At 40.0% G+C, this 27452-nt stretch overlaps 1 protein-coding gene across 3 annotated transcripts in view; it reads left to right on the forward strand.

Annotated features, from left to right (window-relative positions):
* Positions 1 to 8754: 8754 nt before the first annotated feature.
* SEPTIN7 (septin 7) overlaps positions 8755 to 27452 on the forward strand; it is a 77219-nt gene continuing 58521 nt past the window's right edge. Inside the window, exons 1-3 of one of the 3 annotated variants that reach the window (XM_015618465.2) lie at positions 8755 to 9060; positions 10675 to 10676; positions 26775 to 26877. In XM_015618465.2, coding sequence (XP_015473951.1) covers positions 9057 to 9060; positions 10675 to 10676; positions 26775 to 26877 — 109 coding nt within the window. In that variant the 5' untranslated portion in view covers positions 8755 to 9056. Of the gene's footprint in view, positions 9061 to 10674; positions 10677 to 23962; positions 23968 to 26774; positions 26878 to 27452 lie in introns of all 3 variants that reach the window. The other 2 variants (XM_015618463.2, XM_015618466.2) reach the window with 2 other exon arrangements.

The following is a 27452-nucleotide window of genomic DNA, read 5'->3' on the forward strand; positions in this document are numbered from 1 at the left end:
TCCTTTATATTCAAAGATGAAGCCATGTAGCTATCACAATGGATTAAGACATCCTACATTAAAACCCTGTCACTTTTGCAACTGCATTTATGCAAGAAGACAACAGTAGCTAATGGGTCCATCTAAGACACTGAGTTGAATGGACAATTTTTTCATAGCTGTGGTAATTACGAATACTGTGAAAAAGGCTGCTTTGCCAGTTGTAGCCCAAGAAAATTGAATACTGTTCTCTTGCAAAAAATGCTCTGCAAGTATTCAGCCATCTTATTCCATTACATGGCATTACAAAAAACAGTGACTTGTTTATTCATTGGAAGTTCATGCACATACACTACATCTTTTGACAATCCATAAATACTGCTTTGGCCTGCTTTCTGTCAAAGGCACAGGCTCAAGCTAAGAACCTTTCTAAAGAATTACTTCTCCATTTGTCCCCCATAGATGGACCATAGCACTAATAGATGCATGACCCCAAAATTAAGTGATCCCCATTCTTTCATACAGGCTCCAACAGCCACCTGTGGTGTCTGGACTCAGGCACAATGGATTTATGGGGTGATCCACCCATCTGCAGAGAAAGGTTTTCTTTTGGAGGACATCCCCCAAAACATCAGGACCAAATTTTCAAGTCTGTCCAAACTAACCTTTTCAAGAAGTAGGAGTTTCCAGGAAAAAAGATTAATGTTATTGAGGTATCTTCACAATGAACTCTTCCTGCTGTTACCAAACCTATGAATTTCCATTTGGTATTTAGTTATGCCTTAAATCATTTATTTACTGTCTTGTAATGATTCATATAGCTATACAGTGCTGCCAAATGAATTCCATTACCATGGGGACATTTGCAGACATTTTAAATAGTTGAGATAAATACAATAAACTAGAAAAAAACTCCAAGAAATAAATTGATATAAAATGGGAAATCACTGGCTCACGAACTGGAATGAAATACACTGCATTTTTGAACCACCTAGCCAACTCAACAGTAACTGCACAAATTGCTTAATAGTACACCACAGGTAGAACAATAATACATTCTTTCCGCAATAAAGTAGCCAAAACACTTTTAAAAGAAAGGTAATATGGAAAAGTATTTGCTTCCTACACAACTGAACCCTCTTTCCATAACATTCAATTTTCCAACTAGGTGTTTCAAGGAAATAAAGAGCACACAGGAACAGGCATGTGTCATGTACAATAGATTATTTCTATCACAGTATCTTTGGTGAAGATGAGTAATATCTGAAGACATGCATTTGCAAATACTGCAAATTCATGAAACACAAAGTCAGACATCTAAGCATTTCAGGTCAGTCTCCCTATCATCTATCTAGCTAGCTAGCTTTTATCTTGTATATTATATAACAGAGGTGTTCCCATACACTCCATGAGGATAAGATTAACTATCAAAAAGTGCTATCAATGTAAAACCAAACAGTACATGCTTCCCATGTATTTGACCACAGTTTTTTACCATGGTGTTTACAGGACTTTGGGTATTACATTTGACCATTAAGGGAAAAAAAAGCCAAAAACAAAACGTGTTGGCAAGGAGTTTAGAAACATCATGTGCAGGAAGAATCCAAGCTGCCAGTTTATCCAAGAAGGACACTTTATGAGCTCATGACCCAGAAGTTGTTTCAAAAAATATACTAATGATATTATGCAAATAACCCCAAACCTTATTTTTCCACACTTTCATGCAAATTCTGTGTTTTGCATTAAAATTTACACACTGCAAGGAGTGTGTTTGAAGTCTGGCTCTGTAACAAGAACATAATTTTTTCAAAGACTCTCTAGCACTCTAACTTTCTGTTATTACAATAACACAAGAACTTTCCTTATCTGGAAGACTAAGGATAAATTTTGGGTTGTGCTAATGGATCTACTTTGAAACAGCTCTTGAAATATTCCTGGCTTATATAGCAGATTCATCATCAAAAAGACCATTATCTCCCATTATGAATCCCAAATGTCTATATAACTGATTCTTTCAGAACTGTGCTCTATTTCTAGTATTGCTCAGTCATCACAGCAAAATCACTAAGTACTTTTCTCCTTATGTAAAATAGAAATTCAGAATGTTGCAATTCAGAATACAAATGCAAAGAAGTAATCTGAATTAAGTTTCAGCATTTTCCTTGTTCTATGTTTCTAGGGTTTTTTCCACATTATGCACCAATAATTTAACTAAGTGGACTGAACCATAATGTATTTTGAGTATTTCTATACCGTTATATTCATATTTTAGCAGTTTGTGGTTTTCTTACAAATTATAGTTTTGAGATTTCTCTTTTTGTTAATAGAGAGCTTTGACAGTTCAAGACTGTATAACCCTTAAATTGCAAAATTCCCACTCTCACCAAAGGCAATAGCATTCAGTCAGACCTATGTGTAATCAGATGCCAACTGTCACACGTGGTTTAAGTTAAAAATAAAAAGAGTTTGCTTTATACTTACTGATAGGTATTTCATATCACCTTTTGTTGCAAAAGACAAGTGAGTAGTTGTACTGGATTAACTGGAGTTATAGACATAGGTGTGTTTAGTTTAATGACTTCCACTAGATAAACTATCAGCAAAGCCCAAAAGACGGGTACAAACAAGTCATCCTCTGACAAAAGCAGGAGACAAAACCAAGCAGTGAACTATAAAAGCTTCTATTCATTGATTCTAGCCCAGGGGTTCAATGACTTGGGTTTAGGCTGGAACCTAGAGATCAAATGCATAAGGAGCACCTGAAATTAAAATTTCCAACTGAGTGTCTGTAAAGTGACTTTCAGGAGGTTTTGTAGGGTTGATGCTCTGGTGCTGAGACACCAATAATTTTGTTCATAGAGAGCAGCTACTCAGAAAAACCAGGAAGGATGGTCTGACTACCTAGGACAAATGACATGTGTTTGTGTGGTAGATTAGACAGGAGTGGTGGTAGATTAGACAGGAGTGGTGGTACAAGTCCTTCTCTATGTAAAATCCTTTGCTCCTAAAGGTTGTGCCAAACAATTAATTTTGCTTAATTAATTAAGTGCCAGGTGCAGCCTTCAAGGGCAGATCTGGGAGGCAAGTCACGTGCTGAGTAAGCACAGTGGCACAAAGGTAAGGGCAGTGGTGGACTCAGGACCTGCCTACCCAGAGGGAGCAGAGTCCAAGCTGGCCCAACTTGATGCACAAAGGGAGAGACTTGTCACTTTGGAATGAATTTGGAGAGGATTCCAGATTGTAGGCATGCCAGTAACTATAACAGAAGCTACAGTCACATTTTTACAGGTAAAGGAAGCAGAACGAAGTGACAAAGTGATTAAAATGCCAGTAAGTGGCACAATCTGCAACACTTGGCTTCAGCTGTTCAGCATTTGTACCCAGGGCCTTGATGTGCATTCTGCTACCTCAATTCTAATGTCAAGTACTAGATGTACTGCTGCTTTAGTATGTGCAAAGACAAAGCCCAATTCAATGGTCCTAGGCTGATGTAGATGTCTTTTAATCAAAAGGAGACAACTGCAAAATACAAAGGCAGACTGCTGGGGCCACAGTGGCACAGGGTACACAGTACTTTTTCTCATCAGAACCTGTCATTCACTTTACCTTTTATAGAAACAATGTCCTGATATGAGCAAAGAGAATAAAGAGCTGACTACTGTACATACAGAATTGATGTTTTAATTAATTTTGTAATATTTTATTTATTCTCTTATATTTTCCTTCTGGAATTTAAAAAAACCCACTGTCTAGCATTTATGCAGGAAATTAATTTTTAGCTTATTAATTCATTTTAAGAAAAAACACTTTCTTTAGGAAAGCATAACTCCTTTCCTGAAATTAAAAAAAAAAAAAGGCAATAAAATGTCACATTGCATTACATGGCTAAGTATTTTTTCCCTAATCTAATATGCAAAGTATGACAGCCGTACCTTATTCTAGTCTAGGAAGCACTTGCTAATGTAAATAGGCAGTGAGCCCAGCTGCCCAAAGGCCTCACTCTGGCAGCAGTGGCAGCCTGAGCAGCCCCTTGGTGCCCTGCTCAGACACCAGGGCCCATCAGCGCGCTCAGCCGCAGCACCGCTCATTAACGATTACACATCTGGCTATAGGGACAGCCTCGTAAGGATCTACCGAGACCTGCCCAGCCCCAGTGGGGTTTACTTATTAACAAGTAATCAAACGGAGAACTGGAAGTACAGGACACGTGGCACATGTGATTACCTTGCTCCTGGTCATACCAGCAGCTGCTGATACTGCTGGCAAGCGGAGGGCTGGAAGGGCGAGAGGGGCCTTTGCTCAAGGCTCTGATTCCCTGGCGTAAGAAATATATGTTTTCAACCTGTCAGTTTACCAGCTTGCATCTGTGACTCTTGTACAAACAAGGCATTAGATGCTGCATTTTTCAAATGTCTTAATACTACTGGAAACTCCCTACGTCTCCCAAGACACGAGTCTTTCACACGGATGAAGGAAACTGCCATGAAGGTATCCCAGCTCACTTAAGGAAGTAATTGTTGTAGATGTGAGTGTTGGGCTAAGGGTTAGGTTGCCTTCCTGCTTCTACTGAGCTATACTCCCTGCTACACCACTATAACTGCACAAAGCAACCATTTTCTACCTTAAACAATAAGTGCATGTGTGTGCCTCTCACAAGGATCACATCATTGGGTTGTAATCTATCAAAGCCTCTTTCTTTAGATAATTGAAGTAATGGATGTATACCAGGACGATACAGTAAACACACTACAAAACAAGAGATGCTGTATTTTTCCTGTAGCAATTGTTCAATAGAAGCCTGTGTTCATAACTTTTACAGCATTCACTTGCTGGTGAATGTGGCTCTTTCTTATTGCTGCAGAGCACTTTTTAAAAAAAAGCAAATAGCAAAACTTAACAGGGGGCCAAGAGGTGAACATTTTATCTTGCTTCATTTGCATATCTGCAGAATAATCTTGTAGGTGGCAGCCAGAGATGACAGTCATGATGCAGCAGCAATGACAGTTGGGATAGAATAACAGAATGGCCAGGGTTAGAAGAGGCTTTTAAAGATCATCTTGTTCTGAACAGCCTGCCATGAGCAGGGACATCTTCCACTAGACTGGGTTGCTCAGAACCCCATCCAATCTGGCTTTGAACACTTGCAGGGATGGGGCAGCCACAACTTCCCTGGGCAGCCTGTTCAAGTACCTCACCACCCTCACAGTAAATAATTTATTTTATGTATCTAATTTAAACCTACTTTCAGTCTGAAGCCATTCCCCCTTGTCCTGTAACTACATGCTCCAGTCCCTCTTCTCCCTTGTAGGCTCCTTTCAGGTACTGAAGGCTGCAATCAGGTCACCCTGAAGCCTTCTCCAGGCTGAAAAAAGCAAATACTCTCAGCCTCTCCTTGCAGGAGAGGTGCTCCACCCCTCTAGCTGTTACTGTGCTGCTTATGAGTTCGCAAGGGTTGTTTCATGACAGCCCTCCTCCTCTGAGAACAGAAGAGTGCCATAAATACAGGCTTGGCTCTGGAAACGTTTATTCAGGCAAATAACTGTACTGACTTGGTATGTCCCCAAAGGACAGGATCAATGGACAAGACAGATGTGACACCTGATGCCTCACATTACTGCTACCATTTGTATTACTGCTGTTTCTTGTGCAAGAGAAAAAAGCAAAATGGCAGCATTTACAAAGAGATCATCCAATGTAAGGGGCAGCAGATGTCCAAGAGGCAACACAGTACAAGGACAAAATACACTTCTGGTCAGGGGTCAAAGAGTAGTCACAATGCTGGTAGATTACAAATCTGAAATTTAAGGATGGGTTTGAAGGAGGATGCTGTGCTCATTATTCCCCATCGGGCATCCTCAGCCTCCTATCTTGCAAGAGTTAGACTGTAGACAGGAGCAAGAGCTTAGGACTTCACCCAGCTGGTATAAAAAACCTGGTTGTTTCAGCAAGACATTGCTCGGTACACAAACATCTGTCACACTTGCACAGAAGTTCCAAAGGATGCTGCATACTTTGGACTGACTGAGCAAGCATGATTCAGTCTGGAGATGCACCGTATGCCCTACAAACCCAGGAGGGATTGGAGTTGCCATGCAGGACCAAGTCAGCAGACTACAAGTGCAGTAATTCCACCACATCTCATGCTGGAACTAATGCTGTGTGCAAATTCACCTAGTGACTCACATCTGCTTACATTAAAAGAAATACAAAAACAAAATAGTCTTCCTATGTCTCACTGGCAGTGAGAGACTGAAACTGGCTAGGCTTGTTGGGAAACAACCTGGAGGCAACCTTAGCAGATTTTCTAAATTAAAGTGAGTGGTTTTAGTTTCTCTATCAGAAGACAAGATGGACAGAGATGGGGGTTATGTCAGGTAGTGTCCTAAATTTAAGTTTGCAAGCTTTTTATTAATTTCATAAAAAGCAGTCACAGAGTTGTATCTTCCATATTTCAATCAAATAAACAGAATCTACAGAATCCTGAAATTTACTTGTTGAGTTCAGTTTTTTAAAGTTCAATGACATATTTAATGAAGCCTTTGCTTTTGAAGAGGAGCAGCAGATCGCTACAGGAATGAAAAAAAGATTGGATTTATTATATTGTACACAGAACATGGTATTTTTGAAACCCCAGGGACCCATTTCCATTCACTTTATTTTCCAAAATGAACACAGTTTTGCAGACTCTTCTGAAGCCTGTGAATTGCTGTATGAAAAGAGACACCCCTCCACACTGCTATTCACAACCCAGAAAAACGGGACATTAACCTCACATAAAACCCATTGGATTGCATCTTGCTTCCTCATTAAGCTTGTACCAGTTTTTGCAGGAGGTTTCAAAGGTGCAAGCTCACTTTTGTTTTTCCAACTATCAATACACAAAGTAATGTTTTACTTCAAAGGGAATTCCCCAAAATCATCATTTCCTACTTGAAGATATCCCCATCAGTTACATGCTATTTTCTCAACATTATGTATCTGAAAACCAAGATAAATGTTTTTAAGCAATGTGAAGCCCTTACTACAAGAGAAAAAACAAGTATTATTTGTATTGTCTTCCCACAGTGTATTTGGGCTGTGGGGACCATATTTTGCATTCAGTGAACAGCTTCTGTGGTGTAAAATGTCTCTCTTTGGTATTCAAATAACCACAAAAGCAATGTAGCTCTATCTTATTGCCATGGACATTACCACCTAAACCAACCAGAATGAAAAAAAGTTATTTCTTACCTCATCCATTGTGAAAGACAAGGATTTACGAGATAACATTTGGCAGTCCTGTGACCAACGATAATAAAAATCTCTTTCCCTTGGGCACCCAAGAACCACAGTATATTGTAACACTTCCAGTTCTTAAACAGTGCTGAACCGCATTGTAAAGGGCTGCATACCTTTCTGAAAAGATTATGCATTTTCCTTGTTGTCATAAAAAGTATTTGTTTATCAAATGCACAAAAAAAAAAAAGTAGAAAAAAGTAGTACATTAGACAGGAAAGAACTGGATGGAACTCTGTGAGAAACAAAGGCAAACTTAGTGTCTTCTTTGTTTCTCCAGCCTACCTAGCTGTGACTGCCTAGAGAAATATTGCATTATTGAAATATTTCCTTTTGCTGCTGAAATGAAAATTGCTATTTTCATCCTTCCAGTACCAGGGCATGATGTTAAGATGTACTTTCAATAATGGCAGCAACAAATGATGTAATAAACAGTAAACTGATCTATTTTTACCTTTTTGCTAACCACCTTTCCCCACTGGAGAAGTGCACTGTGCTTTATGTGAAAGAAAAGGCCAGGAAAGGAACAAACTTGAAAATCCCTGACACAAAATAAAGTATGCTAAGTTTCAAATCACACATCATAAATACAGGTCTCCAGTATTCCAGTTCAGGTATAAAATATCCAAGATTTTAAAAGGCTCTTGGAGTCTTTGGACAGATACATATCCAAAACGTAAAAACAATATTGAGAGCTCTGTATTTTCCCAAGTCACTTCTGTACTGCAATGTACGTTTAGCTCGGCTGGCAGCAACTTTTCCGAGGAGCCAGTTCAGGGTCTCCGGGACGTGCTAGACCAGCCCAGGCGGTAGGTCTTGGCAGTCGGATTCCCAGGGCACCCAAGCATCCCTCCGGCCCCCTAAAAGGATTTTACCTAGTGCCTGCCTGCCTTCAAATGGTTTGGTTGTGTTTTGGTCGGTTGTTTTTTTTTTTTTTTCACTGAGTCCTCATTCATTACAGGGGACATGGGCACCCGATAGTGACTATGTGGGGTGAGCAGCGAGTTGAGCGCCGCAGTGCCGCAGCCCGAGGCTCCCCGGGGGTAAGGGCGGCTGAGGGCCTGGCTCGCTTTGCCCATCCCGGTGCCGCTCTCCCGCCGGCCTTCCCCCACACCGCCTGCGTGGGCGGGCGGGCGAGCAGCCGCAGGGGCCCCGGCCCGGCCCCGGCAGGCGCGCACGGAGCAGCGCCGCTCCGAGCACGGCCCCGGCGCAAGGCGGGGGCGGCGCGACCGCCTCGCCCCGCGCGTCAAGCCGGGCGGACATCTTTGTTCCGGGCACAGCCCTCCGTGCGGCCTTCGACCTCCCGCAGCGTGCGCCCGGTTCCAAAATGGCCTCCGAGCGGTCCTTCTGTTCTCCGGCGCGGCGCGGGAGGAAATAACAGCGAGACCGACCCGGGGCTGGGAGGGGCGGGGGAGAGACGTGGGGACCGCGCCGGGCGGAGGGGCTGAGCCGGAAGCCGCTGCGTGCTCGGAGAGGCGGGCGGAGAGCGTGTGAGGAGCTGGGCGGAGGCGGCGAGGGAGAAAGAGGAGGAGCAGGCGGAGGCGGCGGCGGGAGCGGAGCCGCTAAGTCCGTCCGGCCGCGGGAGCGCGTAGGCGCTGTGTGCGGAAGGGCCGCGGCCCCTCGGCGGAATCGGCGTAGGGGGCGTTGGAGAATCGCCGCCGGGTTGGCTGGCGGGAGGCGCTCGGGGAGGAGGGGGCGGCCCGCTCGGTGCCGCCGCGGCTGAGGGAGGCAGGGCGGGAGGACGAGCAGCCAGCCGGAGCCCAGCGTCAGCAGCGGCAGCCGCACCGCCGCCGGCCAGCGCCATGGGTGAGTCTCCAGCCCGGGGCCGAGGCGCGGCGGGGGGGCCGTGACAGTGCGAGCCTGCGGCCGTGGGGTCTCCGCGATGGGTGGGCTGAGAGGCGGCGCGGGGTGGGGGGGGAGATACAGCGGGCACCGCCGAAGCTCCCATCCTGGCGGCCCCGCCGCGGGGCCCCCCATCCCTTTGGCCGCCCCCCGCCTTCCTCGTCCTCCTTAGATGCGGCTCCAGCTCCCCTCGCCGCCGCCTCTCCCCCCTACCCCCCCTCAGTCACTTCCTGCCTCGCCGAAATTGTATAATGCCTGCGCGGGGCTTGGGGAGCCGGGCGGCGAGAATGCCGGAGATATTTCTTCTCCCTCGCTTTTCTCCCCTTCCCCCTTCATCCCGGTCCCTCCTCCCCTTTTTCTCCTTTTGCGCCCAAATTTGGGAGGGAGGAATTTGCTGCTGCAGGAATTAAAGCAGCCTTTCAAATATGCGGGAGAGGAGCGGGTGGGACTGGAATCGCGGGAGGAGGGGGAAGGAAGGAAGGGGGCGCCCGTGCGCGGGTGGGAGCGTGTGTGGCAGCGGGAGCCCGCCAGCCGCCTGCCCGCCTCGCTTGCTGCCTTCTGCCTTTTTTTTTTTCCATTTTTTTTTCTTTTTTTTCCCTTTTTTTTTTTTTTTTTTTCCTTTCCTCTCTAGGGCATTTTTGGAGGGGTATACCTCGCTTGGGTCTGGCTTTTATTGGCGCCTGCACGGACGCCGGCCCAGCCCTTGCCCCTGCGGCCCGAGGGGGCCTCGGCCGGGCGTTTGTAAAAAGGAGAAAGTAGAAATTGCAATTTTCGAACAGCTGCCCCGGGAGTCTGTATGAAATGCTTTTTTTGAGCAGTTTCCGTTTGATCCGCTCTCTTAGCGAACCAGTCTTTCAGAATAAATTGGAGGGGTGCTTGGTGTTTCAGGAGGGTGGCTGGGAAAAGGGGCGATTATGCACGAAGATTTTTTTAATGGGTGACTTAAGGAAAAGCAGCTAAACTTATTTTAGCGTGAAGTTGTTGGCTTCATGCTGAACCAGTTATGTGCAAATATAATTCCAAGAAAAGACAGCGTTCAGGAATCTTCTGCGTGCAGTTTGTGTGCCGCCTCCTGCAGATGAAATGTCGCTGAACAGAAGGCTGTCAGAACTACCCATTCACTGAATGTTTTTTCCTGGCCATTGTAATCTCCTGACTGACAGTGGCTTCAGGTTGTGCTCAGTGAAAGAAATGCTTCTATATGCAGAAATACCTATGGTCTGTATTAATACCATGACCAAAAAAAAAAAAGTCAGTGTATGTAAAATGTGTAGGTTTAGTTCCCATGAAAGTTAGATGGGCCACTGGTGTATGTATGGGTTTAAAAGGTAGACCATACCTTCTTACGGAAGTGAGGTTTTTTGTAATAAATGCTTCTCAGTGCTAAATGATTTAATTTATGGCTAGAACTTTCACTGAGATACCAAACAAATACTATTTCTGATTTAAAATTCTGTACATATAATAAAGATTTTACCTGCTGAAGTGTTATAGAATAAGGGAAGATGTATTTTTGTGTAGTGTTTAGCATCTTTCACTTGAGACTTGCTTAGTTTGTGGGATTACTAGCATCTTTAGCTGTTGATTTGTGGACATAAGAACAGTAATTCAGTCTGACTTTGGATGACTGCATTTTTTTTAAGCTGACTCGTGAATAATAAAAAAACAATAAATAGAAATTTTTTTTACCTTAGGGAGAGTGGGTTTCAAGAAGCCATTGCTTTAAAGGTTAATTACTGCCTAGTCTGTGTTGAAACTCGAATTGGAATCTAAGACTGTCATCTGTTCTGTGTTTGCTGCTATGAAGAAAGTGTTGTTACTTAAGTCATTTTGAAATCGAAGTACATATAACAGGAGCTGTGCATATCATCCATGCACTGATAAAAACTCACAGCATTTCCTTCTGTTTACCCATAAGGGCAAGTAACTGGTCTCAGTTAAAACAGTGCTTCAGATACATACTCAGTGCATGTGTGTTTTTTGTGTATATGGATAAAAACTTGATTGTTTATCTTGTGCAGAAATGAAAGTTCAGATTTGTCTGCTTTGTAAGCTAAAATACAAGAGGTTTTGCTTTTTTTCTTGCCTGGAAATGTCTAAACGTGCAGAGCACAGACATTTTCTTTTCTTTAACCGTCTGTCAACTTAGTGATATTTAGTCTCTTCCATGGGGCAGGCTCATACTTTGTGTGCTTTATTTTCTTCAGTGCTGCTGCAGTGGTGTTTTCATTTCTACTTTACCCATTAAGACAACAAATAGTTACAAAATACAATGGCTGCAGATTCAAAACCTCATTTTAAACATAAAGTCAGTGAAGGAAAAATTGCCTCAGAGGAGGTGTAGGAGAGAGGACTGTAGTATGACACAGATTTCTAGCTTCAGTTTATTGCCAGACTATTCACTTAACCTGTCTAGACCGGAGATGTGTATGTATGAGCGACATTCTGTTTTCTGTAAGTTGGTGCTCCAGCTCCTGAAATGAGCTAGTTAATTGCAAATGTGTGCTCTGTAATTAGAATGGCATTTAGTCACCGTTTAAGTAGTTTTGTTAAGCCTCGTTTAAATTAGTAATTCAAATTTGGGGTAGTGTTAAACTGTAGGCGGTCACAAACTATTCCCTGGGAGGGTTTGAACGTCTTGAGCTGATGTTTGTGGAACAGACGTCTTGCAGAGGTGGGATGGTGGCACAAGCGAGGTAAAGGCATTTCTCAACTGCAAGGGCCAGGAACTCAGGTCACAGAAACCAGTGATTTCCTGTTCACCTTGCCAGAGTGAGTTTCATGTATGTCAGGGATGAGTCAAATTTTTTTCCAGACCTGGTTTAATGGCTGCATGCTGATAACTCTGTAATGTCATCAGGTAGCTGTTTTATTTTCTGTGGGATTTTTAAATAGGAAAGAATCAAGTAAATATTTACTTTCATAACTTCAGTTTAATGCAGCAGCCCTGTAAAACCAGGTATTGGTTTCACCGCATTGACATGGCTGTGATAATTCTGTAAGCCATAGTATCCTTACTTTACATTAAAAATCAAAAAGTAGCCAGTAGGTTCATAAACACTTCAGAAGCTAATATGCATCCACTTTCCTTTGTCTTTGACAGAGTTTGAGTTAGAGCAGTATAAAACACACGCCTGACTAAACCTTGTTCTGATGTATGTCCTGGACTTCCTTCCCCCAAAAGCCACTTAATCTTCTGCTTTCTGTGCATCAGTGCTATTCCATGCTTCCGATGTGCCTTACAGCAACCTGCTGGTCACACAGGCTGGCAGGGCTGCTGCTCAGAGTCACTGCCCGGCAGCCCTTCTTAAAGCCACTCATGGGGAACAGAATACTTCTCTATCTTATTTTCAAATGGCTCTTTGTGTGGCTATTTTCACGCCACATTTCTGTCATTTAACACAGTGATAGTTCAGTACACATTTGAAAATAATTTTGGAAGCAGTATTGCTGAGCAATATCACTCTGGGTGTTACATCCAGAAGCACTTAAACTAAAATAGAACTGACTTATTTCTTAGTGGCACAGAAGATTTAGAATTTTTTTTTTGATCAGCATTGAAAATAACACCTGCAGATACAGCTTTTCTTAATTTTTTATTTTTTAATCGATTACTTAAGGTGTTGACTTAAAACCAGGAGGAGGATTGATTAAAACATTAGGTAGATTGCTTCCTCCCATGACCCATTGTAGCTCTAGTGGGATCAATATAAAGATACAGCACATAGTTTTGGTCTGACACTTTTAAAATAGATCTCTTTAACTTGAAAGATTGCATCATACTCTCAAAAGATGTGAGACCTGAAGAAAAGGAAAATTACTTTAGACTGCTCTTTTGTTTGATGAAAGAGATCAAAGGATGACAGTGGTCTTAAAGCAGAGAACACTCCATATGAGACTTCTTACCTGTGCTGTGGGGTAAAGCATGACTGGAGAATGACCAGAAAAATAGAAATATAAACTAGGTATATGAGAGATGCTCTTCAACGTTGTTGGTGAATGTTGAGCTACAAAGGAGTATACAAATTGGAATTTCTCAAATTCCAATTAAAACAGTCTCAATATATGCAGAAATCATATATTATCATATACATCACTATCATGCAGTGCTGTTATTACAAAGAAACCCTTTGGAAAGGCAGCCAAAGTCCTTGATGGCTGAATTTCTGGAGTTACATTTGTCTGAAAAAGCATTGTAGGTCATTGGAGTTGATGCTGAGAAAACTGTGATATGGCATGAAGGTTGGTACTGCTGCCAGTGATTGTTATTGAATTATGGGCAGGTAGATTCTTAGAAGAGTAATGCATTAAATACTGTCTATTTTTATATCTTGTACATTTAAAAAACCATTAATGTCATGATTCATGTTGAACTTTGAATAAAATGAAACTTGACCTAGTGAGGTGGTCAAAATTGCCAAGAATACTTAAGTTAACATTAACATAAATCTTAAATCAGACCTTTTCCAAAGTTGGCCAATTGCAATGTTTTAATTTCATTTATGTGTAATTCTGTCACAGTGTGCAGGAAATTCTATTGTGTCCAGCTGTGTCCTCTGCTTTCCTTTATCTTCTTCTGTAAGAACTTTACCATGTGATTTTACAGCTTAGACTGATACGTAACTGGACTGCAGGTGAAAAATCCTGTCTTGATTGTATGTTTTTTTCTATGCACAGTATAGAAAAACTTTGTGTTCATATAGTGGTGTGATTAGATGAGCTTGCTGATGTAATGGAAAACTAACCTTACATTAGAGTTGTTTTCAGCTGGGTGTGTGAGCTAATATCACTTGTTCAATGTGTAGTTATCAGAACTGATAGGAGGGGAGCCTGAGCTGACCCTGCTGGTGCAGTTCCTGGGTGAATCTGTTGGCCAGCTGCTTGAAAGGAGGCAATTCTGCTGCTCTACCCACCCTGATGGCTCTTCAGCCCTATAGTGGGTCAGTTCATGGAGCTCAGCTCACAGGGTCTGCCTGCTCTTTCTTCCTCAAGATGGTTTTTCTTTCTATTACTTGAGCTCTCTGAGCCTTTCCTTCCATGTCATCACGGAAGTGTTGATGTGGGAAAAGAAATGTGAGTGGGCTCAAGGCAAGAAGTGGATCACTTGGGCAGTAGAGAGATACATGCAGCCTTGGTTTAGTGTGTGCTTTAGACGGGTGTAGCACTGCACTGCTGCAAAGAGAAGGAAGCTTGATTTTCTGTTCCCACCCAAACCTTGAATCTTGATGTAAGCTGGCAGATGCTGTGTTAGTGTGCCCAAGGCAGCAGAGATACATGCTAGCTGATCTAGGTGTACAGCTTGTTTATTTCCACTCTGCCAGTGGTTGAGATAGGGAAGGAGGAAGACTGCATCCTGTTGGTGGAATTAGTGCTAGTGGTTGAGAATGTAGTACTCTCCCCTTGGTGAGAGAGCTGGTGACTTATCTGAGGATAAACACAAGTGGGCAAAGTTTAATGGCTTTTGTTTTAGCTCCTATTGCTTTCTCCTTGATCACTGAATGGGTGAGGTGAGGCTTTTTATTACAGGCTGTTGAATCATTGCCTGTGACATTTATGGTAATATTATATTAGCATTAGGACTTTTCTAGAGTGATTTGCAAAACTAAGGCCCTCATTAATTGATGGCTGCAGAAATCTCACAGTGCAGAAGGTCTTGTAGTCATGACTGCGGTGATATCTTGAGATACCAGTTTTAGCTGACTTCTTGTTATAAAAGGGAAAAAAAAAAAAAGGCAGTTTCATGGCCTTAAAAGCTGTTGCTGGAGAAATGTAATTCTCTGGAAGCTTTCTCATAGGAGAGGCTTTTCTGAATGTGTGATTTTACCAATATGCAGCTTAGTAAAATTCCAGATGCTGGCTCAAATGTAATTTAATGATTTCACATTTGGGAAAGTAAAAATTTCCAAAGTAGACTGATGCCAAGAAACCCATCCTCTTATTTCTCCCCATCCTTTGCTTCTGAGAGCAGAAATGTCCTAATTGTGGTTAGTAAAGGTGTATTGACAAACCAAGAGATTCAAGATTATCTTAATGTAGTTTTGGGAGGCTTTGCCAGATGGTGTGAAATCAAGGTCTGAATAATCCCTTGATCATGGGTAAAGGGAAGCCATCCTGTTGCCTTCTGTGTTCTTTATTTCTATCGAACGTAGTTGAGGGAGAATTTAGAGGAGAATAGACTGCAAACTGCTGCATTATGGTACTGAAATTTGCAGCCACCTATTCTACTGTTCAGCTGTGCCAAGTATTGACCTTCAGTGCTCTTATTTGCAATTCTGTGGGCATCTGCAGACCAGTAAGTTCTCAGAGCAGTGGAAAGAACCTGCAGTTTCTATGTGAGAGATTGAAACTGTGAGGAACTGGACCTTAAAGAGACTGGGGCAAAAACCATAGTATGTAGTTGTTTGTTTTGTTGTACAGTTGAGGATTGTGAATAAAAGGAATCTCCTTTTCAATCAGCTTAAGAAAAAATGGCTAAATATTACAAGTTCAAAGCAATGCTGAAGGCTACATGCTTGAAGGGGGAACAAGGTAGGGGTAATGAGCCCTTGTCCCATAAAAGTTTGGCAAGGAAAGCTGGGAATTTCAGCAGGGAGTTTTTCCTTGCCAGCAGTTGCAAATGTAGCAAGTTAATTTTTGAGCTGGGTGGTGGTATTTCTTTTCATGTCTTTAAGAATAGGGACTCTAGAAGATCTTTGAGATTTGTTGTGTTCAGAATTCTTGAACAGTTGAAATTTTCAGCTGGGGAGTTCGAAATTATATTAGTATATTAAGCAGACCAAGTTAAGTTATTTGAAGTCAGTATGTTAGTAGTGAAGAGTCACTGACTTGTTTGTCCAAACACATGCAAGAGTTGATTTGGAGAAGATTTTGATAGTAATTAAGACACAGCTTCTGCAAAGAGGTGTTAATGGATGACCTCTAACCTGATTGATTGACCTGGTTGAATGATTTTCACTTGCCTGTAGCCTTGTGATCTGCCTGCAAGGCATGCAGTATCCCCCTAGATAAACTTGAGTGTGAGTAGTTGTGGGCATCAACAGTGATCCTGGATTTTCTGTTGCTTTGAGTTGTGTTTCTGGTTGTGAATCTTGCCTGCTGAGTACTTTGGTGTGGCAGCAAGGTGTGGAGAGGATGTAACTCCCACTTGAAAATTTGGCAGGGCTGATCATGCCGGGTAGCTGTTCATCTGGTGTACTCATTGGACCATGTAATGCATGCTCTTCACAGCCAGCTTCCTTACTAAAGCCAAAGCCAAAAGGATTTGGGAAGTTGAGAAACCAACAGTTTTGGTGCTGTTAATCACTGGGTGGTTTGTAATCCAGCTGTAGCTTCACTCCTTACAGTTTCATCATCCGAAGCATTTTGACTGCTGGTGATTTGGTTGCTCTCAGATGTGTTGCCTTCCTCTTTGAAAAACATGTGCAGTAAACACCAAGTTAAAAATTGAATCTTTGACATGGAGTAAATGAAATAAAACTTTACAATTTCTAAATGCCAAACTATTTTGCTGGTGAATGGTAGTTTTCCCAACTCCATATTGTAATAGTCTTAATATTAAACCTAGATGGTAAATTTTACTGGAGATATGGACGGTTCTTTGTATCCATTGCCATTGCAACTCACAGGGAAACAATCTTACCTATCTTCCTTACACAGTAATTATAATGGGAGCTATCTTTCTGTGGTATCTCCTTAGCTTAAAAATAAAGATAATTTAAAACAATGCAACCAGCCAGCTGTGTTTCATAACATCTAAATTTAACACATGGAGTGGTTTTTAATACTTGACTTGGCGTAATTTTTTGAAATAACACCTGGGTCTTTTTTTAATCATCTTGATCTCATTAGAATTCTTTATATTCTAAATAGAGAACTCAGTGTGGAAATAGTTAAAAGGTAAAATTCTCTAAGTATTAGTAATGTAATAATATCCCTACAGACCTTTCTCAAGGTTTGATGAACTTTGTATCAGAAGTATTGAAACACAAAAATATTTTGGCATGCCATGAAAATCATAATTAAAAAGCCTCAGTTCTGTGTTTTGGTATCATTGAAATATGCTCTTATAGTGGGAACAGGGACATGTGCCCTAAAATTTTATCTCAAAATGTTTGTTGTGGTGAAACCAGCAGAACATTTGAAAGCTTCACTATGGCAGAGGGTAAGGAGTTCAGCATAGAAGCTAGTATAGGAAAATATGAATATACAGAAACAGATGACTTCCACATTTGAATGAGTTGCAGCCACCATACAGAAATGTGTAGTGAAAGCCCTTCACCTTAGTTACTTCTCAAATGAGAATTGTCCACGTTAACAGAAGAATCAGGATGAAATACAGTAATTTTTCTCTTTAAGGGGAATACACTTCATTTAGACTATACTGAATGTACTTGAGTATTTTTGCATGAATGATTCATCTCTCATTAGCATTTCTGCACCTACACGTTCAAGAAATTTTACTAGATCTGATAGTAACCCTTTGGGCTAGAACCTTAATAATGCTATTTCTTGTCCTGCCGTTGTTATAGCTGCTTGATGAGGAGGGAGAATGGGATGTGCTGCTGGGGAGTTCACTTCTGTGGGGATTCCAGGCATTGGACTGAAGGAAGTGCAAAGTGCACACCTGCAAATGCCTTTTTCAGGGTCCCTTGGTTGAAATACTGCCAGTTGGATTGCAACAATCTAATTTTCTTGGAAAACTCATGTCTGTGCTTGGGCTTATATGAGATGCCAGTGCTGTTGCTGCTGCTTCACCCAGAGATTTTGTGTTTGGGTTTGTTCTTGGGTTGTTTATTGTTTTTTTGCATTTTAGTTTTTTTTGATTGTCACCTGCTGAATCTTTCAGTTAACTGATCCATCTGTATGCAAATTTTGAAGGGAAAATGCAATGTTAGGGTGAAGCTGAAGGAACTGAAAAAGGAGATGACAAAGGAACAAAATGATGCATTGCAGAATATTAGCTTGTTTCTTAATACTGTGCTTCATTGCTTTTTTCCTTCTGTGCTTCCAGTGCTAAGCAAGATTCTTGAAATGGTCTCCATGTAGAGGCACTGACCTACTTGGGGGAGAATTTCCATTTCCTTAAAAATGTCTCTTTTCAAAACCACAGTGTAGTTGATGTCATAGGAGATGAAAATAATGCGAGATAAAACTGTCTGAAAGATGCCACCATTTTGGTATTGGTTGGTAGGGGTTTTAAAAATTACTAATTTTTTTTTTTTTTTATTAAAATCTTTTATTTACATGTCTTTTGGGAAACATCCTCAAGCTAAATATACATGAGAAATGTTAAATATGAAGTGCAATAACAAATAGTTTGTTTTCATTCTTGTTGGAGTTGTTTGTTTGTATTTAGTGGGTTTTCTTTTCCTTGGAGGCTTTGTATCCAGGGATCTTCCATGGTTGGGTTTGGTTTTTTTGGGGTTTTTTAAATTTTTTTTTTCTCTTTAGTGTCTTTAATTTTCAGCCCTTGGTTCAGTGTTTTTATTGGAATAAACATTCGAGGACAGCAGAACTGAGGAGGAGGAGTTAGAGAGTGGTGATTGATGCACCAAGTGATGTGTGGTTGATGCTGCGTGATCTGATGCCATTCTTGACATGAAGTCCCCAGTGCCATTTCATTTTGACCCTGACTTTATAGAGTGGAAGATAATCGGTCACTTCACTGTCAGATGTGATTCTGAGTTGGTCGTTTCAGCTGGATGCAAGTTGCTGTGTGATGGTGGTTTGTGTGCTGCTCTCTGCAGGCACACTAAGAGGTTTTTTAAATCCAGAATAAAAGGAAAAATGCACAAACACTCAAGAATCTTTAAAATAGTATTCTTTTACTTGAAAATTTCATCTAAAATGCAGAAAAGGTTTACTTTACTTTCAAGAAATTAATTACTTAGCTAATTCTAGTGGAGTTATTGCAAGAAAATGATCAATTTGTGTGGCTGGCTTGAATTATTCTGTAGAGTCATCATTGGTAGAACTTTTTAATATTGTATTTGTTAGTTACACAGGCCTGCTTTTATAATTTGACAACCTTCCTCTCTCTGCCCCTTCGCTTCCCCCATTTATCTATAATTAGTTTTGTTTTTCTAAATACCTAACTGGTTTTATTTTCCTGTAGTTGGCTGGCTTTTTGCACTTTGGCTGCTCAGAGAAGTGCAGCTCTGGCTGTGTTGGCTATAGCTGCTGTGCATATTTATTTTACTCTGGCTCTGAAGTCTCTCAGATCTCTGTTTACTGGACAACTTAAGGTTTATTAGTGTGCCTACTACATCCTGTTTGTTTTTCCTCGGAGTTTTCTGCTTTCCTTCTGGATATGCTGCCTGTAGCTCAACAGACAGATTATGCTGTCTACTCTTTCTGGTCTTTACAGTGCAGAGTCCTTTTGCTCTTAGACATCACACATATTTCAGCATTATTTTTAATAAGCCAGATGAGAGTGGTATGGGAAAAAAAAAAAGGGAAGCCTAAAGCCCATTCTTCACCTATACTTGCTCACTGTCCCTAGTGAGATTTTGAGGAACAGTTGAATTAGTGCATTCAGTGGATCAGTGCTTGAAATTATTACTCATTGTCTTATTCAGCTTGCTGCTGAAGACTGAAAGAGGTGCTCATTTCTTAATTGTGGTTATGCATTGAAAGGATTTTCTTTTTTTCAATCCTTTATGAAAATATTTTTTCTTTTTTCTAATGTAGGCCATACCCTCAGTTCTCATTAGGAAATCAAGTTGTTTTCTTGCAAAGAAAGACTGCAGCTGATGCCTCTTTGAGGGAATGGAAGTGCTCATTTCCTTTCCATCAGTGCTAGACTTCTGCCATGCAGATTACAGCAGATGTTACTGACCCAGCAAATATTTTCACTTTACTTTTAATGTTGAAAGGACAGACGTGTTCATAGATGTTCAGCTTAAGTTTAACTTTGCAAATAGATCTGATGAGTTTACCTTTTATATTTTTATTTCCATACTTCTTTTGTTGTTTGGATTTTTTCTGTTTTGGTTTCTTTTTTAATATGGATTGTGTTTATCATAAAGGTTTTTGCAGAGAAAAAAGTTAATGCTGAGGTACTACACAGTATCTTAACAAGTGCTCCTGGATTGTAGAAGCATTATTACACTAAATGCTGCTACCTGAAACCTCTATTTTAAGAATGTAGTAAAAAAACCTGCAAGTTGCAAGATGTGCAACTTGCACATGTTTGCAGAAATTCAACTAAAAGTTCTAAAAATACTATTTTAATTATTGAAAGAATTGTTAGATCACATGCAAATTCTTGTGTTTTAGCAGCACTGACATATTTTCAAAGATTGTGTATGAAGAAAACTTGCCCTACATCTAGCTACTTTACTGAAACAAATTGACACCATGGCAAATATAAATTGTAGAAAAAAATACTGTGCTCAGAGGGTTCCAGCTGCGTGAAATGCATGAGGAATGATCAGCTTTTCTTTTCATTGTTGATGACAACAAACATTGCTATCATATGCCAAATGCGGAGCGTATCTGCCTTTTCTAATATAATTTTGTGTTGTGGTCAGATTTCAACAATTTTTGGGTTTTCTGTGATGTTGCTGGGTACTTTTAAAAGCAGTATTTAGTAGGAAGGTGACTAGAGGAAAAGTAAGTATTTCTTTCTCTTAGCATAAGTTTGATTGAGAAGTGCTAAAGCCAGCTTTGATTGGAAAGGACAGTGACTTCCCACTGTCACACTGCTTTTCTGTTTGATGTTCTATTTTCTCTCTAGCTGTCTTCATTAATATTTGCTGCTGGTTTGGCTATGTCATAAATCCTCAAAGAGCTTTCATAACATTGTATTACAGGCTGTTGGTTGCTAGCAGTGCACAGCAGCTGCACTTACCCATGCTGAGTGTGAACTGAACTCCCAGGTTACATGTCATAGAGGTAAAAAATTACTTTAGCTTGCCTTGGACTTGAATCTTCTTTTGATCAGAGGGATAAGGCATGCTCTTTTGTCAGGCACTGGACCTTGGGCCAGAGACTCTTGTTTGGCCCAAATGGTAATACCTGAAGAATGATTTTAAATGTATCATTCCTAACACAGTCATCCCAGAATAAAAGAGAAATGTAAATTACAGTATCTAGGCAATAACAAAGATGATAGACTTACGTAAAAAGAAAGGAGTTTTTGTCTTTTTTAATCAGTGATCTCCCTTAGTTAGAACTGCTTGGGAAGCCACTGATTCCTTGTTTCTCTTGCCACTCATTTGCATTGTTAGAGCAATTTGCTGCTGGCTATTAATTCATTGATTCAGATGATGGATCCAAAAACACCAGCTCTGCAGCTGGTCTATGTGGGCTGTGACATTTTGCTTGAGGGAGATGTACATTAAACATTGACATCCACGGAGTGGATGCACTGAAAGTCATCTAAGGCCAAATTTATAATTGTATGTCTTGCCTTTATTTATGCTAAGTTGGATTGGAGATGGGTGACAACTTGCAAGAACATGAAAATATTAGAAGACTTGATATTAAATGGTAGCTGGATTGCATCATGGGTGAATGTAAAGTGATATACATGGGCTGCTGTGTGCTGTATGCTCAGTGGCAAGCTGTGAACATTTTTTAAAGCTCAGGAGTGAGGTCTTGTGTACAGTTCACAGTGTCTTCAGCTCAGTGCTTGGAAGGAGTTAAATAAGTTACATGTTGGAATTGGTAAAAGCATCAGAGAGTAAGAGATAGCACATGATCAGACATTGGATCTGTGTTTTGCCTCTTGGATACTGTGTATAGCTTTTGTGCCCTGGCCTCTTCAGAAGAGTACAGAGCTAGAGTAGGGTTATGTAAGAGCAGCAGGAATAATCAGAGACATGAAATGGCTTCTTTTGAATGCAGTAGATTAGATGATTAGGGCTGTTTTTCAATGAAGATACTACTGTGCAGCAGTTAAGCTAACGAGGTAATTCTGAAATGATAAAGTCATCCTCTTAACAACGTACAGAGGAAGTCATTGTTATGGTGGATGCTGGCTTTGTGATTATAAGAGGAATGTGTGTGGAAGAGAAATTGGCCAAATGCTGTTTAAGTGACAAAATACCCTCATCCCAAATGCTTGTGAGGTAGATCTTTGGTGACTATGGAGGTGTTAAGAAAAACTTACATCTGTTTATTCTGCTGTATGTGCTACCTTAAATGTATGTTTCTGGCCACTGTTGAAGGCAGGAACTTTTGTGTGACCCATGTGGCTGCTCTTGCTGGATGATAGGTTTTGAAATAGAATGCTCTTGTCCATGGAAGGAGGCCCTTGTGTGCATCTGTCTTCCTCCCAAAGCAAAGGGAGCTTCCTCCCAGAGTGTCTTGTGTCACCTTTCTGCAAGGCACAGAGAAGGACTGGCATTAATAAGCAGTGCTTTGCTCTTTTGTTCTCTCAGAAGAGTATAGTAGCAGTGTACCTGATGTGCTGGGCTGTTATGGCTCTGGCTGAAGAGGGCCATAAAAATAGTTTATATTGCATTTGGTAGTAAAGCAGAAGGGGACTTCAGTGCCACTTTGAACTGCTGTTTCCATCATAATGTAAAAGTTCCAAAAAGTGATTCAGACTCTGGAGACTATAGGATTGATTAAAAATTAGATAGTAAGGTGCAGAAGCATCTTAACTGCTGGCCTAGAATTTGCTATTAAGATTTTTTTAAAAAAAAAAATAAATTTTTTTTTTTTTTACTTTTGGTATCAATGTCTTGAAATACTCAAGTATGAGAAAATGTTTAGTGACAAAAAGAAACTTAAAGGATCTTGGTGATACAGCTTTGTAGTTAAGGTATTTTAAGTGGCATGTTGGAGAACTGTTGTAGACCTCTTGTCATGCATAGAGTTAGATGTTGTGGAACAGACACTTAACTTGTGCTCCCTACTTAATTCTTCATTTTCTGGCTGTTGAACCATGACAGTCGTGCCCAAGGTTGTAGCAGTGCTCTAATGCTCAGTGTTGCAAATGAAGTGAATTGACACTGTTCACTGAATATATAAAGTGATTTAGAAATACAGAATCTTGGGATACTGTGATGCTGATTTTCATCTTTGTACCTTTTCCACACTAAAATAAAGACACAGTGTAGTAGTGTGGTGAAATGAGATTTCATGAAGAAGAAACATCCCTGAACTGATTACAGGCTCAGCTAGCATATGGCAAACAAAAAACATGCAGAATAACTGAAGAAAAGAGCTATTATATAACTACCTGTATTGATCATTAAATGGCTGGAGTTCATGTAGTATATTATCATGAAATTAGGTTGCCTTATGTATAATCCAAACTAAATTAAGGTTACTAACAAAGTAAATTAAAGAGGCCTGCAAGAAAGCTGAAGAGGGAATTTTAACAAGGGTATGAAGTGAGAGGACAAGGGGAAGTGGTCTTAAACTGACAGAGGACAGGTACAGATTAGCGATTAGGAAGAAATTCTTTATTGTGAGGGCGGTGAGGCACTGGAACTGATTGTCCAGAGAAGATGTGGATGCCCCATCCCTGTAAGTGTTCAAAGTCAGGTTCCATGGGGCTTAGACCAGACTGACCTAGTAGAAAGTGTCCATGCCCATGACAGGGGATTTAGAAGCAGATAATACTCCTCAAGATTCCTTCCATCCCAAACCATTCTGTGATTCTGTTTAAAATGCTACATGCTGAGCATACTAGGTGGAAAATACTGTGGGTTATTTTGATCAAATGTAAGTAACTTTTCCTTCTTTTCTTTTTTCCCTCACACTGCCCCTGTTCCTCTCTCTGGATTGTGGTTGTACCTGTATGGACTCATTGCTGCAATGGTTCAAATTCATCATTTTACCGGACTACTTCTGGATGTATTCTCTTGATATCTTCAATCCTGAAAATGATGGAAACGTGTTGTTTACAAAGTAGCTGTAAGTATTACTTTGATGCAGATGTTTTACAGTTTATGTGGGAATAGAAGGAGTGAGGAAATAAAATTGAGTTTAGGTAGCAGCTGGTTGAAAATCGGGAAGGAATAAAAGTTAAGGGGAAGGTATTGTAAGTGTTAGAAACAGGAGATCTCATTTGGCACCATGTTCAAGACAGTGGAAGTCAATTCTTTTACAATAAAAGGTAGTAAGTTCTTTTAAAAGCTATTGCAAACTCAATTCCTAATTTGTTTTGGTCTTACTGAAAGTAGCAAGTTATGAACAAAGGCAACCATTTGAAAAACAGTACACTGAAATCTTCAGTTTTAATTGATGTACTAGAAATCTGAATCTGGAATGCAGTTGCAGTAGTTTAAAGACTTTTTCCTATCGACAGCAAATGCTCATATTAAACACAGCATTAATGCCCAGTGTAACATTTCATACATCTTCATCTTCCTTGTTACTACTGTTTATATTTCATTATCTAGAATTGTGGGTGTAATAACTGTAGACCCACTTAACAGAGCAAGCAACCCAAAAATTGCCATTCATTCTTTTTTAGCATTTCATACTCAGTGATCTGAAAGTTCTTAGGAGTAGAACTGTCCTAAGTGTGGAGCTCTATCTAAAGGGGAAGGGAAGAGAAAGAACTTTGGTTCAAAACAAGAATTATATGGAAGCCCATTCTTTTAAGCAAAAGAAGAATTAGTTAATGAGAGGGTGAGCTGTTTCTGGTAAACATGACACACGTTAAAAGGTATGTAGATACTAAAAAATGCAGTTGGTTGGCAAGTAGAACTATTAGGAGTGCCTGACTGTGATTAGGTATTTCATATCTGGTTGGATGAATAGCACTTCCATATCCTTAGTGGTTATTAAGAACCTGCATTGTTAAGGAGCTCTTTAATATCTTGAAAAGCACTGACCTGCATGTCATGTATTATCTCTGAAGTATTGGCTCCTGCTCAGGGTTTTAGATTGTGATAAATTCCATTCTTTACATGAAGTAACATATTGGAAAATTATAACAAATATTTGGATTTTAAATTCCTGGATGATATTTAAAATACTTTAAAACCTTTCAGATGAGGTTATAGCTGCACCAAAAGCTATATTGAAACAAAAAGGTTCTTTAAAAATGTTCTGTGATGACACGATGCAAAGATTCCTGCATTTAGAGAAGTAATAACGTTTGTTGCATTATGATTATTTAAACCTGAACCTTTAACTTAGTCTTTGCAATGGTGTAGATTTGTTTAATAGTTTATTTGCCAAATGGAGAAATCAGTTGTTTGACTTAAAGAAGAGAGTCCATTTATTGGCTATTGCTGTTGGACTGCCAAGAGGTTAGTTCTTGCAGTCAGTACTTTAAACATGATAGTGGGTTTATATGCTTGCTTTAATTAAAAAATATTTTTAATTTAAAAATTATATGCTAATTTAAATATTCTACGCATTGAAATTATTTTCAGTTTTAGAAAGAAAATTTTCAAGATAAATGAGTCAACTACATACCAAACTTAAATTAACCATACTGTATCCCATACAGAGAAGCTCTGAGGCAACAGTGCCTGTAGTAGAAAGCTTTTTTTTTACAAATTATTTTTCAGAATTCCTCTGTGCTCATGAAGATAATTTTAGAGAGTGGGATTTAAACTTGTACACAGCACTTCAGATGTGTGGATATGTACAGCTCTCTTAAACTATGAAACTGGGGTGATACAACGATCACATGACATCCTCTCAGCTTTGCATGGACATAAAGCCTTAAAGGCTGAAATCATTGCTCCATGGCAAAACAGAGCCTTGTGTTGCTTTAAGTACACAGTTGTCTCAAGACAGTGTTTTCAGTTTTTCAGATATATTTGTAAAATAACTAAACTATCCAGTCTCATAAAACAATCCCTTGTTTTATAAGAGCTGTTTGATTAATAAACCAACAGTTGTAGGATTGTGCTGGAAGTGTAGTGTAAAGGTAGCACAGTTGAGCTTTAAGAGATGGCTGTGTCTAGTACAGTGAAGAGGAGGCATTTTTAAGCACCTCCAGCGTTTTCATTAATGTGGTGAGAATAAGCGATGGCTAACATCCAGAATTCTCTTGTTTCCCAGTAGGGACTATTTTGGGTAAGTTTTTTAGAGTACTAGGCAACTGAAGTTTTGCCTGTATGGAGAGTTTGTTGCAAGGCATGCTACATTAGTGTAAGTCTGGGTTTAACATGAAGGCCTCCAGTTGAGTGACACAGAAGCAGAGGTGTCAGGTTGGTTCCCATCATGTTGAGGCAGTACCACCATGACTTGGAAATTTAGGAGAGGTTCATTCATACTGCTGGCCTGTATTTCAAAGGGGCATTGGTACCAAGTTGATTATGTTTTAATTTGTTTGCACTTGCACACTCTTGTGCTTGTACAAACAGTCATAATATGGCAATTGTATTTGGTCAAAATATTCCTAGTATTGCTGAGTTGCTGTGCCAGTTTTTTGGCTATCCAGTAAAAGAAAAAAAACTTTTTTGTATATTTTTTGCTGCAGTTCATTGCACTGTCTTAATGTAGACAGCTTGGGTTGTTGAGAAGTTTAGTAGATAGCACTCTTCTACTAACGTGAAAATGAAGTGAACATTTCAATAACTAAGAATACAAGCCAACAGAGAAATTACATTAAATTAAAATTAAATTAATGAAATTAAAATACATTAAATATATAAAATACATTAAATTAAAGTTAAATTTTAAAAATTAAATTTAAAAATCAAAAGGAAATCACATTTCCTTTCAACTTTTTTTTTTGTAAATATCTCTTGCTTTAGCAACAGAAGAACCTTGAAGGATATGTGGGGTTTGCAAATCTTCCAAATCAAGTTTACCGAAAGTCTGTGAAGAGAGGATTTGAATTCACTCTCATGGTAGTAGGTAAGTTTCTTTCTTTGTTTTGAGTGTTGATTGATAGAACTGTTTTGACATAATTCTTAAAATCTGTGATGATGATCTAAGTATGTTTTGCACGATCTCAGGAGTAAATACAGATTTTCCCCTGCTAGACTGATAAATCTAGGTTGGTTAAAAAGTGCATGTCTGGTCTGTAAGTTGATGAGGAGGCCAACAAATGATGAGAACTGATGAATAAATGATGAATAAATTATGAGAACTTAAGACTGTTCATACAGTCTTGAGAAAACAGTTTGGTGTGGATCTGGTCTTAAATGCTGCTTGCAAGTATGACAGAAGTAATTTGAACTTGATTTTCATTTGAATAAAAAAAAGAATGTTTTTATGGTTGAGCGCAACATGGCAAACTTAGTATGTAACCAGGCAGTAGGATCCTGTCTATCCTGCACTTCTGTGGCCACAAAACTATGCTACAAAATCAAAGCATTAATTTAAACAAACCTTTCTAGTTTGTATGGTTGCAAAGAAAACCAAATGTAAACAATTTGTTCCCTATGGACTACAGAAAATGGGAAATTATAGTTAGTTTGAATGAATAA

Source organism: Parus major, chromosome 2, assembly GCF_001522545.3.
Source record: "Parus major isolate Abel chromosome 2, Parus_major1.1, whole genome shotgun sequence".
In the NCBI taxonomy this organism is placed as follows: Eukaryota; Metazoa; Chordata; class Aves; order Passeriformes; family Paridae; genus Parus; species Parus major.